The following is a 17,965-nucleotide window of genomic DNA, read 5'->3' on the forward strand; positions in this document are numbered from 1 at the left end:
GGTTAAAACCAACTAGGATTTAAATAAAGTTTTAATAATAAATTTTATTTTGTTAATCAGGAAAAATCTTTCTTCTCTCAGCCCTTATCCCACCATCCAATTGAGAAGGAAAGGAAAACAGAACCTCTGTTACATGTGTGGTCAAGCAAAATAGATGTCTATATGTACTTCTTCATATGCGCAATACACATAGACATAGAGACATGTGTCTCACTCTGAACTCCTCATTCACCTCACTATCAGATAGTTAACATGCTTCTTCAGTATTCCTCTTGAATCATAGATGGTCATCACACAAGTCTTTCAAAGTTGTTTATCTTTGTAGTATACTATGCTTTTGTATTGCATAAATTATTCTCCTGGTTTCATTCACTTTATTCTATTATCAGTTCATACAGGTCTTCCCATGTTTCTCTAAAGCTATCCCCTTCATCATTTCTTACAGCACAACATTGTTCCATCACATTTATTTACCATAACTTGTTCAGCCATTCCCTAATTAATGATCATCCTTTCAGATTCCTATTTTGTGTCATTTCCAAAAAAAAGGTAGAAAGATTAAATAATTTGATCCTAAATAATTGTTCGGTCACAGAAAAAATGATAGATAACTTGGACTAAAGATGACAGTAGGGAAATAATATGCCAAAATGTGGGAGATGTAGCCAAAGCAATCCTCAAGGGAAAATTTAAATCTCTAAATTATTTTTTATTGTTGAAAGATAGATCAGTGGATTGAGAATACAATTTTTAGAAATTTTAAAATAAAAAAAATTAAAACTCCATTAAACACCAAAAAAGAAATGCTGAAAATTAAAGAAGAAATTAATGAAAAGAAAATCCTAATTTTATTAATAAAATTAATATTTTAAATCCATTAGCTAATTTAATTAAAAAGAGAGGAATATAAAATTACTAGTGTCAAAAAAAAATTCCCAGCAAATGAAGATGAATTAAAAGATATTACAAACTATTTTGCCCAAATTGATTATATTGGCATAAATGTCGATAAAACTTGTGAAGTAAATAAATATTTGCAAATATACAGAATACCCAAATTAACAAAACAATAGAGAAATAGAAAATGTAAAAAAACAAATTCAGGGGAAGAAATTGAATAAATCACAAATGAATTCCAATCTTCCCCCCAAAAAAAATTTTAATAAAATAATCTCTAGGACCAAATGGATTCATGAACAAATTCTATCAGACATTTAAAGAACAATTCCAAGATTATATAAATTGTTTAGAAAATAGGACAGTGGGGACAACTGCACAGTAAACTGCAAAACACCTTTAGTACAGTAGCAGACCTGTGCTCCAAATAATAACTTGATTTTATCAGATTCTATAGCATCTACCCAAATGGAAAATATATCTGTGGACAAAGTAGTATCTTAAACAGACCATCTTCAAGGTTCAGTATCAGACACTGCACAGCAGCCCTCTGAAGAGCAAAACAAATCATATGATAAACTAAGGTGGTTTCACATGTAGGAAGAAAATGAGACTGATTGGGTTTGAATGCCAATGTGAAAAAGTTTATTGTGCTGTGCAGTTATTCAAATGTACACAATTGCTCTTAAAATTACAAAGCTGATGCTGCTGAGAAAATCAAAAAAGAAATCCTGTAGCTGTTGGGAGAAAGATCCAAAAGATTTGAACTCCTGCTGGAATAAAGAAATCCTATTGACTATCTATGCTAAAGTCACTTGAGCTCTCTCTCTTCCCCCAGTCACTGTGAATGTAGAACAGTGGATCTTGCAATAGACCTTCTAATCACGCATGTTATCAAAAGAATAAATTTTTGGTTTTGTTTTGAAAATAACTCAACATTTTTTCCATTGCACTTTTGGTGGCCAAAAAAGACTTATTATCCTTTTAATCATTTTAATTTTAGTTGAGTATAGAGAGCTTTTATAACAAACATGGAGATATATTGGAGGGCTATGCTTTTCCAGTATTAAAAATACCTGTGTCAACATTGCAGCAGTTAAAATTTTTTCATTATGGGGGAATCTATAGCTTTTCTCTGCAGCATGATTTATCTCTAGATAAAGTACAGCTAGTTATCAGTAACCGAATGTATTTTAATAATTAATTGCTGCTTCTGCTTTTCATTAACAAAGATTATACATACCTATTATCTGTGTATGAATCATTTGTAATGAGAGTGTATGCCAATGAGATTATAAATTTGTGTGGGTTTTAAAAATTCTTTTTGAGGAGAGGAAAGGCATATAGCACTTCATTGCTGATTTCAGATTTCACTGGCATCAAGTTCATCTGATACATGAACTGATGTAATTGTGTTGTATTTACATTTTTCTACTGACCTTAACTTTAGATACATTTTTTAGAAAAGAATAAATTGACCTTTCTTTAAAGTGATAAATACTATATAAGTGAACCAGTGAAATATGATTTGATTAGTATGATCCCAGAATCCCATTTCAGCCTCTTACTGAAATTATAATGTTAAAGTCAACTTCCTTACTTCCCTCTTCTTCATTCCTACCATAGTGTTCTATATTATAATCTCCTTATTACATAATTTAGTTGATATCTTCATTTAATTTATCCTAGAGATAATAGGGCAATCTCAATACTGGTATCATATTAGCTCTTTTTCTAAAATGATACATAAGATTGAGATGCTAAGGTCTTTGATTGGAGCCCATATATTGCCCACTACTACTATGAGCATGGAGATTACACACTGAAACTGCCCTTATCAGCACCTGTTGTCCTCCTTACCTTAGGAATAGCAACAAAAGTTAAAATTGTCTCTGGGCTGATGCTTTTCATCTGAATTCCCCTGTGCTACAATATGTCTTAAACCAAAAGATACTATCAAATGATAATATTTAATGGTATAAATGGTTTGACTCACATATAAATTGGACTTAAATGAGCCAGAATTGTGCAAAGTCATTGGCCTCAGTCTCTCTTCCACAAATTGTTGGCAGTAAATAAGCTAGCAAATAAAAAGTTTAGACCTTCTTTAAAAAATCACACAAAAAAAATTTAATATTTTTCTATTTCCTTTTCCTAAATACAGCTTAAAACTTAACCTGAAGTAAGTCATCAGATTTTAACAATGCAATTTTATTACATAAATTTACATAGAGAATATATGATAGTTGCTTAGACCTTGCTTTAAAAAGCAAAAATATATTTCTAAGGCTAGATTCTGTTAAGAGTAAGTTGGTTCAAGATGTTACTTCAGCACAGACAATTCCAAATATAACTACATATTCCTAAAATAAACAAACATGCAAATTCTTTCACAGAGTTGATAATAATTCATGACCTGCTAAAGCTAGTTGACTTACAAATAAGATTTATAGATCTTTGATGCACTCTCCTTTTCTTTTCCAAAAAAATGAACAACTATTTTTCCCTTTTAAATATATCCATTTATGCTAAGCAAAATGAGCAGAACCAGGAGATCATTATACACTTCGTCAACAATACTATATGATGATCAATTCTGATGGACATGGCTAACTTCAACAATGAGAATGATCCAAACCAGTTCCAATTGTTCAGTAATGAAAAGTCATCTACACCCAGAGATAAGACTATGGGAAATGAGTGTGGAACACAACATAGAATTTCCACTCTTTCTGTTATTGTTTGCTTGCGTTTTTGTTTTCCTTTTCAGGTTATTTTAACCTTCTTTTTAGATCAGATCTTTCTTGAGCAGCAAGATAACTATATAAATAAGTGTGTGTGTACATATATATGTATACATACATATATATATTGTATTTAACATATACTTTAACATATTTATTATGTATTGGACTACCTGGGGGAAAGGAGGGGAAAAGTTGGAACAGAAAGTTTTGCAAAAGTCAATATCGAAAAACTACCCCTACATATGTTTTGTAAATAAAAAGCTATAATAACAAAATAAAAATTAATTATTTATTAACAAAATTATTAATAAAAAATATTTATTAACAAAAAATAAAATATATTTAAATTTTTCCATGTCATGACAATAACCTTTCATAGTATTTAAACCAAAAGGAATTAAAATCTCCAGTGATATAATAATTGCTATTCCCTTTATGGCTTTCTATTAAGAGGAGAGGAGAGGAGAGACGGTCCAGAATTTATAAAAAATATGATAAAAGGTCACAATATCATAAATTTTAATAATGAAATAAAATTACATACTAATCAGATGATACTAATTCAATCAAATATATTTCCAAGTTATCCTTATATAGAAAATCATGCAGTCTTATCATAAGTGGCTTTTAAAATCACAATCTCCATAGTTTGGAAAAGCATTAGTATAAAACACATTTCATTAAAGACTCAAGTAGCAAAAACATAACAAAAACATAGGCTAAATGAGATAATAGAAGACAAATGAATTTCACAGTAAAATTATGAGATACATATTAAGGCTTTACCAGTTGAAGCTTAGAACTGCTATGTTTAGGTCAATTCAAGATATGCAGAACTCAAGATTATAAGCCCTTGTTGATCTCAGGAGTCTGTATTTCAAATCTTAATGAGATTTCTCCTGTATCAAAATTATAGTTAAAACATTAATCAACTATTGAAGTTCCAAATGAACAGTTTCAAATACAATTTAGACTATTTTTGCAACAACTGAATCCATAAAAATGGAATCAATAACCCAAAAGGATCCAGACTTTTAAAAAAATGTACCACTTTACCAATAGTTCTAATACAATGAATTATCAAATTAATGTTAAAAACCATCTTTACATTACAGTTTAGTAAATTGAGGTAATTTGTTTTAAGATTACATAGTTAACAAATTACCTGATCCATGAATTTTACTTTGTCACAATGTCAAAAAGTAGAATAAATTCTGACATCATGAGCATCTTATTAGGAGAAAAACACTTCACTTAAAACTGGAACCATAATAATTAAATTTATTACACCTGGATCTATATGACTAAATCAGATACCCATTTTGATCTTATCTTGATATAGACTATAAGTTGTTGATCTATACCTAATTTCATACTGTTTTCCTAGCAATTTTTAAAAATTATTTATAGCAGCCCTTTTTGTAGTGGCAAGAAACTGGAAATTCAGTGGCTGCCCATCAGTAGGAGAATAGCTGAATAAGTTATGGTATATGAATGTTATGGAGTATTATTGTTCTATGAAACAGGATGATTTCAGAAAGGCCTGGAAAGACTTACGTGAACTAATGCTAAGTAAAGTGAATAGAACCAGGAGATCAAGTACATAGCAACAAAATTATACCATGATCAATTCTGATGGATGTGGCTCTTTTCAACAACGAGGTGATTCAGGCCAGTTCCAATGGTCTTGTGATGAAGAGAGCCATCTTTACCCAGAGAGAGGACTGTGAAAACTAAGTGTGGATCACAACATAGCATTTTCAACTTTTTTATTGTGTGTGTTTGCATTTTGTTTTCTTTCTTATAGAAGAATTGCACATGTTTAAAAAAAAAAAAAAGAGTATTCTTGCTTTCATGCTTGATCTTACTGGGAAGGCTTTTAACATATTCCTATTACAATAATTCTTTCCCCCTAAGTACTGCTTTGGAAGCATCTCATAAATTTTGTATGTTGTCTCACTTTGTTCTTCTCTTTAATGAAATTATTGAGTTTTAGAGAGTTGTCTAGATCACTGAAAGGTTAAATGACTTGTTGAAGGTCACACAACCATGTGTCAAAGAGAGGACTTAGTCCAAATCTTCCTAACTCTGAGGCCCACTTTTTACACCATATTAAATTTAAATAATGAAATTCTAAATACTTACAAGTAGTGAGTTATTTCAACTTTTTAAGTTACAGTTTTAAAAAATCAATTTATCATCTTGTACTTAAAAGTAAATAACTTTGAAAAATATCACAACTTTCCTGGAAAGATTATTTAAGTTTACATCTTCATTTTTAAATCTAATAAGTAACACTATAACACAATTCAACTGTGACATTAGCTGAGGGAAAGAGAGTGGATCACTTGTGAAGATTTGTATGTGGATTCAATATATACCAGTTCAGATTTGACTTTATTTGTCTATGTCATAAAACTTTTTTTTTTTGGTATTCACTGTCAGAATGAATTCATCATGTTAGTATCATTTTTGTTGATTTGATTTTTAGTATTTTTTAAATTTTAAAAAGTGAATGGAGAAACTGGAGCTTTTAAAAATTTAATAATTTTAGTCATTGTTCACATGTCTATGAGAAGTTCTCTGTTACACTTCATCCCTTTTGGAGAGGAATGGTTGTTCTCTTCATAGCTTAGAAAAGTTTGCCTTATATTTTACAAACTTTCCTCACAACTCATTTGAGCTATGTTTATAGGTAACAAAACATTTGATTACTGGAATATTTTTTCAGATACTTAATGCTGGATATGGATGATTGAATTCAGTATACTTTTCATGTTCAAATACATTGATCATATTTTTCTTGTGCAACATGATAAATGTGGAAATATGTTGAGAAGAATTGTACATATTTAACCTATAGTGTATTACTTGCTACCTTAAGGAAAGAGGAGATAGAGGAGGGAGAAAAATTCAAAACACAAGGTTTTGCAAGGGTGAATGTTGAAAACTATCTTTGCATGTATTTTGAAAAATAAAAAGCTATTTAAATATATCAATCACAAAAGATAACTAAAATGATTGGTTTTTAAGTTCAATAATCATATTAGAAATTTGTCCTAATTGTTGCATAGACACTGTCATGGAAACTTTATCTTTAATAATTTTTTAGAAAGCTAGTTAGTACAGCATATATTTTTGTTTCACAAAATATATTTTATTTTTATCCCAATGACATAAAGACCACTCTAGTAGATCTGGCCAACAGTTTGATCTTTATTATTCACTTTATTTAAATGAAATTGTGTTATGAAATTTTTATATAATAAAACAAATCTACATGACTTTGTAGTCATTTATCCTCATTATTAAAAGAAAGGTGGTATTTGAACTACAGTCAGTATTCAAGTACCCCAGCATAGATTTTTGATATTAAAGGATTTAAACTTGAAAGCAACTAATTCTCTCAGTTTTACAGGTGATGAAACAAGCCCTGAGAAATTAAAGTGATAAAAGTTAACAGTCATTATTTGAATCCTGATCTAACTCTGAATTCAGTGTTCTTTACTGTAAGCTATACTGCCTCTTCTGGTTATATTCACTAATAATGTTAGGAATAATTTGTTACAAAATTCATTCTTTTAACTTCTTGATAATTTGTTCTATATGCAAATTTTGAATTTCCTGGGTTTTTTAAAGTTATTTTTGAATATCTAAAATGTGACAATAAAGATTGATATTGTTCATAATTGGTTCCACTATAATTTAAAACTTTAAATAAGAATACACTTTCTTTAGATCTTAGAAAGACAACTGAGATTGAACAGTAGTGCATTTAGTCGTCAATTAGCTGCTGAAAACAGAAAGACTATAACAGCTAAAAATGCTACAAAGAATCTTCAAATGGAAGTAAAGAGCCTTCAACAAAAACTTAAGGTATTCCTTTAAAAATATCATTTATTATATGTATATACAGTATTGAGATCTTTTCATAGAATCATATTAGTTACTTGAAGTGATTGTATATCTGGATAATTGAACTTGAATATGCCTCTCAAATTTTTTAAGTTTCTGTACTGGAGATAGCAAAAAGAAGAGGATCTAACTTAAGTATTATCATTTATTAAAAGCCAATAGAAATGGGGCTATGAGTATTCTATGGTGAGTAAAATGTATTTTTTAGTATATGGGTTTAGTGATTTTTGGAATTTTATATATATATGTAAGACTCAGTCGAAAGATAAAACAAATGTATATATGTGACTGGGTCTTACTATCTCACCCAGGCAAAAAGTTTATCTGCTACTCATGATTCCAATTCCAATACTGAATGGTATGGACTCTTTAATCTGCACCCTGGATCAATTTATCCTTCATTAGGAAGCCTGCTGGCCTCCTGATTCCTGAACTCACTAAATTGCTATCAGATTTGTTAAGATCACTTGATCAGCAGCATTAACCTCACTACAACTCAAAACTCCTAAACTCAAGTGATCTATCAACTGCCTCTCAAGAAGAAGGGACTACAGTATGTGCCACTATCTTAATAATAAACTACTATACCAATAAATTAATTTTACTTTCACACTAATTTAAAGAAGAAAACAGGTGACATTTTCACATTTCTCCAGAATATCAGCTTCAAACTAGTATTTTTAATAACCTGAATTTAGAAACATTATATTCACTCAATAGTGGATGATAAAAGGAAGTCCTTAATGGCACATTGGACAGAGTCCTGGGTCTGGAGTCAGGAAGACCTGAATTTATAAAGCTTCAGATACATACTAACTCTGGGCAAGTCATTTAAACTGTTTGTCTTGGATTTTTCTATAAAATGAGAATATTAGCACCTAGTTCCTAGAATTATTGTAAGAATCAAAGGAGAATAAAAATTTTAAAGCACTTTGAACAATGCCTGGCACATAATAAAAGCTATATGAATATGAGCTATTTTTTTAAAAAGTGTTATATTGCTTTTTTCTTAGGAAAAAGATCGAGAACTTGATATAAGAAATATATATACTAATCGGTTCCTTAAAAATTTATATGACAAAGATGAACAACTAAAAGGTAAATTTGAATGCATTTCCTTTTTTATTTTAAAAATAAAATCATATGTAGTATCCATTAATTGAAAATTTTCATACAACCCATCCTTAAAATCCCAAAAAAATCTCAGTTTCCTGTCCAGGTATTGTCAAAATCTTCTTTTGGCTATCATTTCTAGTCACACAGCAGTCATTAGCCTAAATTCTCATTTAAATCCTTACTTTGAAGAAGGAACAAAGAAACATCATTTACTAACTAAGATTATTTGTTATTTTAGGAAACCATGAGAAGACCACTGAATCTTTCAAAGGTAATTTTTTAGAAACTGCTTTCTTATAAATGATAAATTTAGATTCTCATTTGTAGCTATGATCCATTTCTGAAATGAGGATGATCTCTCTTTGCAGTCTGTTAGCACTTAAAAAAAGTCAAAAGGAACCAAGTTTCTTACTAATGAAGAAACACAGATATATCTTCAAGTAGGGATGGATCTCATAAAAAGAGGTCCTGTAGCAGAATCAGCCACAGCCAGAAAAGGAAAACTGGGAAATGAGTGTAAACTGTTTGCACTTTTGCTTTTCTTCCCAGGTTATTTTTTCCTTCTGAATCCAATTCTCCCTGTGCAACAAGAGAACTGTTCGGTTCTGCACACATATAAAGTATCTAGGATATACTATAACATAATTAATATGTATAAGACTGCTTGCCATATAGGGGAGGGGGTGGAGGAAGGGAAGGGAAAAGTCAGAACAGAAATGAGTGCAAGCAATAATGTAGTAAAAAAAAAAAAAAAATTACCCAGGAATATGTTCTGTCAATAAAAATTTATAATTAAAAAAAAAAGAGGTCCTGTAGAATATAAATGTGTTCCAAAACTGTGCCCAGAAGGTCTGACAACCTCCTTAGGTGCCCTCAGACAAAAATTTACACCAAATCTTTTCATTTTCCTTATCAACCTCTGACTCTCTGGAACCAAAAGCAAAAGGCCCAGAAGTACGACAAATAAATATGTATTATATACTTTGAAAAGTTACAGTAATTATTAATTAGAGTGAATGAGAATCCCTCATTTGCACAGCACCAATCCAACCTGCTTTAGGGGGGGGAAAAAACCCTCTCCTTGTTAGGTTTTGGCTTCCCCTTTGTCAGGCCTGCTCTTAATCATAATCATATTAGTTATGGGTTTTTTTTTTTATTACAACTTCAAACCACATAAAGATAAGAATAAGATAATAATAAATAAAGCTTCCAAATGAGAATTGCTTTAACTGCTCCTTCCTTCCACTCTCTGGTTCAGAAAAGAAATGAGAGGTAAAATGGCTAAACATTTGAACAGAGAGGTGTTCCCTATTTCAGAGACGAAAAAAGGGAAGGAACAGTGTTATAGTATTAGGCTTAAGTGACTTTCTGATCTGGCCTTCCTTGTTCCTCTTGTCCTCACTGGTGCCTACATTGAGTCACAACCTCAGCTTGTAATTAGCAGCATCTCAGCTCCAGATCTAGCAATCGCTCTTTCAATGTCCTGTGCTCCTCTTCGTTAGCACATCCTAGCAAGCACATACACTTCATAGCCAAAATGGATGCCTGGAATTCTTCCTGGCCATTTCTTTTTCAGTTCCTTCAAAGTAAATACAATTATCAGCAAAAGGACTTGAGAGATTCTAGGTATTTCTGGAAACATTTCTATAACAATAATTCTATGGGATAGGAGAACCTTAGTAAAACTCAAGCTTTACTGTATTTATCTCATCTACCTGCCCCAATTAGGTAAGAATGGTTAGTATGGAAGGAATGTAATTAATCAAATTAAATGAACATAGCATATCTGTGTGGCTCAGAATGGTGAGGGGTCACCATTAATAAAAAGCTGGAGAGATCTCTAGGAGCAAAGCAAAATTTTTTGTACATTCTTGCAAGATGTGGGTGTCCCTCCCATGGAGCAAGCAATAGAAAGGAAGAGTCACCTTTTGGGACAGGTTTTACACTTTAAATAGTCCCTAATGCAAACACCCCTCCCACCACTGACAATCATCTTCATTGACTGAGGGTCTTACATTCTAAACGTGGGAACTACCCAAGAAATTGAATTTGGCCAATAAGTACATAGTTGCCCATATTTGATTGAAGTAGGGAGAAAATGATTCATGGGAGGATAGCAGGAAGAGGATTTAGGTATGCCCTTAAGTCAGTGCTCAAGGACCTTTAGGCCTACTCCTACTATGAAGTAGATGAAGCCTTACGCGATTTTCACAACTGTCCTGTGAGATCTCACCTCATCTCATTCATATCTTACTCTCATTGACAAGTCTAGTTAGTTGAATTAAGGTTAAATGTCAAACTTTTAATCAAATATCTTAAGGGAAAAAAAAAAAAGGAATTACTGTTGAGAAGTCTTGCCTCTCCTACACTCTCTAAAGTATCCCCAGGGCCTGGTAAGGGATATATTAATTTATCTTTTCAAAACTGAATCCTTAAACTTCACCTCACTCAAGTATTTTTCTAACCTTAATTTACCCTAGAATAATCATTTCCTCAATTTACTCAGCAGTCTTCAGCCCTGCCCCTTGCACTCACAATTCATCTCATTTCTAATTCCCAGAGCCCTCTATCCACCACAAACTTTGTCCTCCCTACTTCTCTGCCTCAATTCCGGATTCACTTTTTAAAACCTCTCCCCAGTCACCTAGGTTCCAATTCCTACCTTTTTGTCCCTCATAACCAGCTAGAACTCTTGTCTCATATAACTGGAATTTCCATCAAGACTTAAAACCAAAGGAGTAACTGTCAATGAAAGCTGTGGGCCAGGGTTACAGCTCCTGAATTACTGGATTTGCTCTCTCAATATGATCTTTAGAAAATAAGTATTGTTTAATATTTGGCAATGACCAGTATCATATTTTGTAACCACATTGTTCACTTATCCTTTAAAGGGGACAAAAGTTGCAAGTTTACACAAACTTTCTAATCCTCTTCCTGTTTGGTTATACGAATAAGAAATAGAGAGTAACCTAATTCTCCAAGCAGTAGCAAACTGAAATCAGAAAAATCATGCAGATTAAAATACGTTATACATAAGTATATATGTATATTTTTGAATGACAGGGAACTGAGATCTCAGCTTAACTGAGAGACCCTTGTTGAAGTGTCATTACTAAGTCTTTCATTTTGAGTCTCTCCCTACAGACAGTCTAGAGCCAAATATTTGAAAATATTATATTAGGAAAATTTAAAAAGTCTTTTCCAAAGCTCTTATACCAATTCCATCCCCTCCAATGTAGTCATGCAGTGTCATGTCATTTTCTCCACCAGTTAAAGAGAGTCTCATGCAAAATACTCTAGAGTTGGCTAGAAACCTAGGTTATAATATGTTTCACCTTTAATTTGTGGCTAAAGTTTTTATTGTTTCCAAACAACAGATCACAATATTTCCCAATTTTTAAATTTTTCTTGTAGTTTCTCCACCAACCACATCCATACAAGCAGAAAAGAAATACCATCTATTTCCATGTATAGTTCCACATCATTTGAAGGAAAATAAAGAAGATAATGTATCTCTACTAAATAAGGTACAACAAATTTGAAATCTCAGGTTTTCTATGTAATTTTCTTCATTTCCCTCCAAGTTTTAGATTCTAATGCTAGGGGGTTTTATATAAATAATTTTAGTTACAATAAATAATTCTATTCACTAGTATTAAAACATTTTAAATTACCTGGAAAGAAATTAATCTTTTGCAAATATTCTAAATCTAATGTGAATTTCAGAAGGAAAAAGACATAGGAAATGATGCTGAAAAAGAACAAACAATTCATGCCAGTCGTGAAGTAATCCATGATGTCTATAAATTACCAAATAAAGAAGATCCTGAAAAAATATATAAAGGTATGTCTTGATTTTTTTTTAATTTTGTACAAATTGGAGAAATAAATATTTTTCCTTATAGAGATTCATTCCATTCCCATAGTCTTTAATGTTCATAAGAAAATTTTACAAACAAAATCTTTTTAAAATAAGATTTCTAAGATAGTTGATTTAAAAAAAAACAATGACCATTTGGAAAATATTCAACTTCACTAGTAATCAAAAAAGATGCAGCAAATTTTTAAAATTCCAAGATATCACTTTATAAGGGTGGGGGGGAAGCAACTATATTGGCAGAAATAATTAAAAGTAATAAAACTTATAGTTGGTGTTCTAAAGAAACAATATTTATGGAATTTCAGCGTTGCATAACATTTTCAGAAAGCATTCTTTCCACTGCAAGACATAATAAAAATAAAAATTCTTGATAGCTTTTTATTAAAGTTACAAAAACAATCATATCCTCTTATCCAATTATGTTTTGTATATGCCATGAGAATGTTATCAGAAAAAGAAAAACAAAGAAAAAGGATCAATCTCTTTAAAGATTAACAAAATGATCTTTTTTTGTAATTTAAAAAAATGTATACAATCTTAGTGCCCAATGGTAGGTTGTTGGCTAAATAAATTGTGGTATATTAATGCAGTTCAGATTTTTAAGGAATGAGGAATATTAAGGAAATCTGGAAGGATTGATCTTAATAAAATAATATAAAATAAAACAAATAAACCAAAATCAGGGAAGGAAAAAGAAAGGAACAAATATTTATTAATCACCTACTATGTTCCAGACACTGGGCTAAGCCCTTTATAAATATCTCATTAGAGTCTATAACAACCTTGGGACGCAGGTACTATTACTGTCGCCATGTTATAGATAAAGCTCCTGAGGCAGACAGAGATTAGGTGACTTACACAGAGTCACTCAGATTTGATTTAACTCAGATGGTCTTGTCTCCTACCAGCTAAGTAGTACAGTGGACAGGGAGACTTCAGATACTTAATATCTGTGTGATGCTGAGCATGTCACAACTTCTTGTTGTCTTAAACCACTACAGGAGAAAAGTGATAAATGCCTCAATTACCTTTGCCAAGAAAATTCCATGAACAGTCTTGGTATCCTGTGGTCCACAAGGTCAAAAAGAGTTGGGCTTAAGTAAATAACTAAGCAATTATCCACAGAAGGACTACAGAAACTTATTCTTATGGTTTCGCAATACTTAAAGTTAATGTATTTAGATTTAGCAATTAATCAATAATGGATATATTATGGAATAAAAGAGTTTAAATCTATAAGAATAAACTTTAACTATAGCAATATAAAGTTTTATACAATCCATACATATAAGTTCTTAAAAGTGTCCATTTTTAATGGACAAGCAAAAGTTAGTAGAAAAGAATATATTAACAAGGATCATCAGCTTTGAAATGAAATTTTGAATCAACATTACATTCCACTAAATTAAAATGGGAACATTACATTTGGAACAGAATACTATTCCAAGAAAGATATAGGAAGTCTTACGGTTTATGAATAATGTGTCTTTAGGGATAGTACATCATGACTTTTTCTTGTATTTGAGAATATAATTATATTTTGCTTAGCAAAACCTAAATATGATGAAGAAAGAATATTTATCTTTTTCCTCCACATATTCCCTCTTCATGATGGCTATCTTTAAAGGACTGATAAGTAAAAACAGCATTAGATTTGTTCAATGACCCCAACTAAAAATTATAAAAAGGTAGATTTTGCTTGCTTCTAAGGAGAAACTTCTGAACAATTAAAGCTCTTTCAAAGTAGAATGGATATCCTCAGGAATTAGCAGGCTATGCCTCATTGAAGGTCTTTAAAACTAAGATCACATGTTCTAGAATCAAGAGGATATTCTCAATCATTTACATGTTAAACCAATATTCCCTGAGTTACTATCCAATGCAATTCTCTGATACCACATTTGGGATTCATCATGTTTTTCTTTTCTTTTCCAAATGGAATAATTCGTTCAAACTTCCATATATTTTCAAATCAAAATAAAAAGTATTCCATTCATTTCCTCATTTTATGAATCACTTTATAAAACAACAGATTCAGAATTATAGACAATAATTCATCTCTCATAAGTAAGAAATTGTCTCACAGTAAGAGAATTGGATTATTTCCAAAGAAAAAAAATCTAGCCTATCACAAGAAATACCATGATTTAAAAGATATTCCATTAAATCTTTACTAATATATTAAATTTCTATTGATGTCTGCTATCTCACTATTGATCAATGTACTTATAGTTATCTTTTTGATTTCTGTACAACTAAGTATTCTATGGCTTATGCCTCCAAAGGGAGATCTTTTATAATAAATATTTTATTTTATAGAATTGTTTTGATGTTATTTAATTTCTAGTTGAGAAAAGGGGCATTTTTCCATTCCTATGAAAAGTTTATTCAATTTCCATTGAAATAAATTCTTTATACAGTTCCAGTTACTCTTTACTCTCTTTTGTTTCATTCCTATGTCATGAACCACTTAATAAGCATTTTAAAACATCCTATAGGTATTTCAGACTCAGCATATATAAAATAGGATCATTATCTTTGTCCCCAGACTCACTCTTCTCTTTATTTCCCTACTATCCAGTCACCCAAGTTCAATGTCATCTTTAACATCTTACTGTTCATTCACCCTACATATCCAACCAGGTGCCAAATCTTACCATTCCTGTCTATCTAACATCTCTCCCATGTATACACATCTCTACACTCTGCTCACATTCTACTTCAGGTTCTCATTACCTCACTCTCCAATTTGGTCTTCCTGCACCCCTTTTCCCTCCTGCCTATCTTCTATATAGTTACCAAAGAGAAACATGTTCCTAAAGTACAAGTTTTACTAGTCTCCCCAAGTCTTCACTTCAATAAACATCCCTGGCTCCCTATTATCTCTAGGTTCAATATAAACTACTGTTTGGCATTTAAACACACATACAACCTTCCCATGTTTTTTCAATCTTCTTCCACATGTGTCCCTCCCAACCACATTACAATCCAGCTGTTCTGGCATACTTTCCATTCCTAATACTACATTCCACCTCTCCTTGAATTTTCACTGGTTGTATTTCCCTGAATACTCTCCCTCCTCACTTGTGCTTTTTGGAATTCTTTGTATCCTTCAAAACTCATTTAGACATTACCTTCTACTTGGAGCTAGGATGTATGAAAATTCTGAGAGACATAATTTCTGAGTAATTAACAATCATTTTATTAATTATGGCTAGCAAATAATAAAAGGATGTTCATTTGGCTTTCTCTCTAAACCAAAGACTCTTCTTAGAGAATACTGAATGTTTAGAAAGGCTTTGAAAAAGGGGATGTTCCTGAGCATGGAAATTAACTTTGATTGGTAACAGTCATTGAGAGGGTGGACATAGTTAATGAAGAAGGGGATAAAAAAGTTCTTCCTGCAGAAAGCATGATCTAATCATGAGATTCAACCACCTCCAGCAGTTTGGGCAAAAGAGTTCATCTATACCCAGACTTTGCTGGTTGAGTTTCCCCTTCATAAGCTGGGTCACCCTAAATTCTAATGGAAGATTCCAAGGACAGACAGGGCCTTACTTCCTAAAGACAAGATCTCATTTAGACTGGATTCTATTTGTAAGATCTTGTCAAGTACAATCCCAGCCAAAATTAAAAGTCATATACCACAAGGAATTGGACAATCTCATGTAAAAGAGATGCTTTTCAGAGACTGGCTAAATTACCTACAGGGGGTTATTTTTTAATAAGGGAGTAGAAAGGGAAAACCTTAATCCAATTAATAATCTGTTAAAGTCTGTTTTGATGATTGTGGATATTAGATACTACTTTCCCAAAACTACCATATATTCAATCTATATAATATAATATAATTGTGAATATATATGTCATATATTCAGTATATATATATATATATACATAGAGAGAGAAAGAGAGAGAGAGAGAGAGAGAGAGAGAGAGAGAGAGAGAGTCTCCTTCCATTAGAATATTAACATTCTGAAAGAAAGTACTGTATCAATTTTGCATTGATAATCCCTAATATAGTGCCTGGCACATAAGAGGTCACTCATTCAATGCTTTTTGATTGATGGATGGAGTAGATAATATATTAATTTAGCTTTCTTTTTTAAAAATTACACACACACACACACACACAGCACACCACACACACACATCAGAAGAGTGAAATGTACAACTGGAAAATGGAAGGAGGTGAAACCACTACGAATATTCCAGATATACAAGGTATCACAAGAAGTTTGATAATGAATAAAATTATTCGTTGAGATAAAATTAAATATTATATATATTATATTATTAATTATTATATTTTGCAATGCAAAATTATTCATTAGGAATTTATGGACAATGTAATGATGATATTATGAAAATCCAAAACCCTATTATTGTGATTTTGGCCATATTGGGTTTTTTTAAAATTTGGATTATGTTTAAATAATTTAAAAGAAGGTTTCTATAAGCTTCTGAAGCAAAATCAAAAGGATTTACTATTAAAAATAGTACTATTACTATTACTTTAAAAAATATCAGCAAAAATTCCATGTTTGAAATGATTCAGTAGGATAAAAATATAAATAAGCCAAAAGTAGAGTGAAGTACAAATTTCATGTTTAGGGATGATGATTATTCTTGTCTTTACTTATTAAAAAATATTATAGTGTATTTTTATCAAAATTATGATAAAAAGATTGTTTATTTTTTACTTCAAGGTGGACTGAGCTTGCTGTTTTAGGAATTGGTAGGTTATTGATATTTTTATTTAGCAAGGATTTTTACAACTTTTCTAAATTTCTTATGTTAAGGAAGGCACTTATGTTTTATATATAGCTTGTTTATACATGTCTATGCTAGGAAGAGAGCAAAGAATAACAATAAAGCTCAGTAATATGTCACATACTTAGCAGAAAGAATCCTAATGGTTAGTTTTAAGACATTTTGAGGGGAAAGGTTCTTTAAAATAAAATGAAATAAAATTCCCTTTTTTGTTTACTGTAAATTTAGAACATCAACAAAAATATACATTCAAATCAAAAAAAGAATTTTTAAATGAAACCATAAACTTCCATTTATAATTTGTTTTAAACTATTTTATAATGGATATATGTTAAATTTAACAAGCTTGTAATAAAACATCCTGCCTTTTCCCATGCTCCTTATGAGCTTTTTTTTATATTTATATTTCTTTGCTCTCATTATTATCATCATCATCATTATCATTTACATAGTTGTGGTCTGTTATATATAACAGTGTATACTGTTATTTTGATTGCACTTTCTTCATTCTGTATCACTTCATATAAGTCTTTCTTTATTCATAGTCTTAATATCCATAATTTTGATGATAGGATAATATTTCATTACTTTCATATATCACAATTTGTATTATCATTCTCTTATCATTAGATATATT

General features: G+C 31.0%; 1 protein-coding gene across 5 annotated transcripts in view; it reads left to right on the top strand.

Moving 5' to 3' along the window:
* LCA5L (lebercilin LCA5 like) overlaps positions 1-17,965 on the top strand; it is a 79,676-nt gene that overhangs the window by 52,131 nt on the left and 9,580 nt on the right. The window contains exons 5-10 of one of the 5 annotated variants that reach the window (XM_074300498.1): positions 7,383-7,520; positions 8,573-8,657; positions 8,914-8,946; positions 12,090-12,202; positions 12,402-12,519; positions 17,265-17,293. In XM_074300498.1, coding sequence (XP_074156599.1) covers positions 7,383-7,520; positions 8,573-8,657; positions 8,914-8,946; positions 12,090-12,202; positions 12,402-12,519; positions 17,265-17,287 — 510 coding nt within the window. In that variant the 3' untranslated portion in view covers positions 17,288-17,293. Of the gene's footprint in view, positions 1-7,382; positions 7,551-8,550; positions 8,708-8,913; positions 8,947-9,413; positions 9,483-12,089; positions 12,203-12,401; positions 12,546-17,264; positions 17,294-17,965 lie in introns of those variants that run through there. The other 4 variants (XR_012487988.1, XM_074300497.1, XM_074300499.1 and 1 more) reach the window with 4 other exon arrangements.

Source organism: Sminthopsis crassicaudata, chromosome 3 (genome assembly GCF_048593235.1).
Source record: "Sminthopsis crassicaudata isolate SCR6 chromosome 3, ASM4859323v1, whole genome shotgun sequence".
Lineage (NCBI taxonomy): Eukaryota > Metazoa > Chordata > Mammalia > Dasyuromorphia > Dasyuridae > Sminthopsis > Sminthopsis crassicaudata.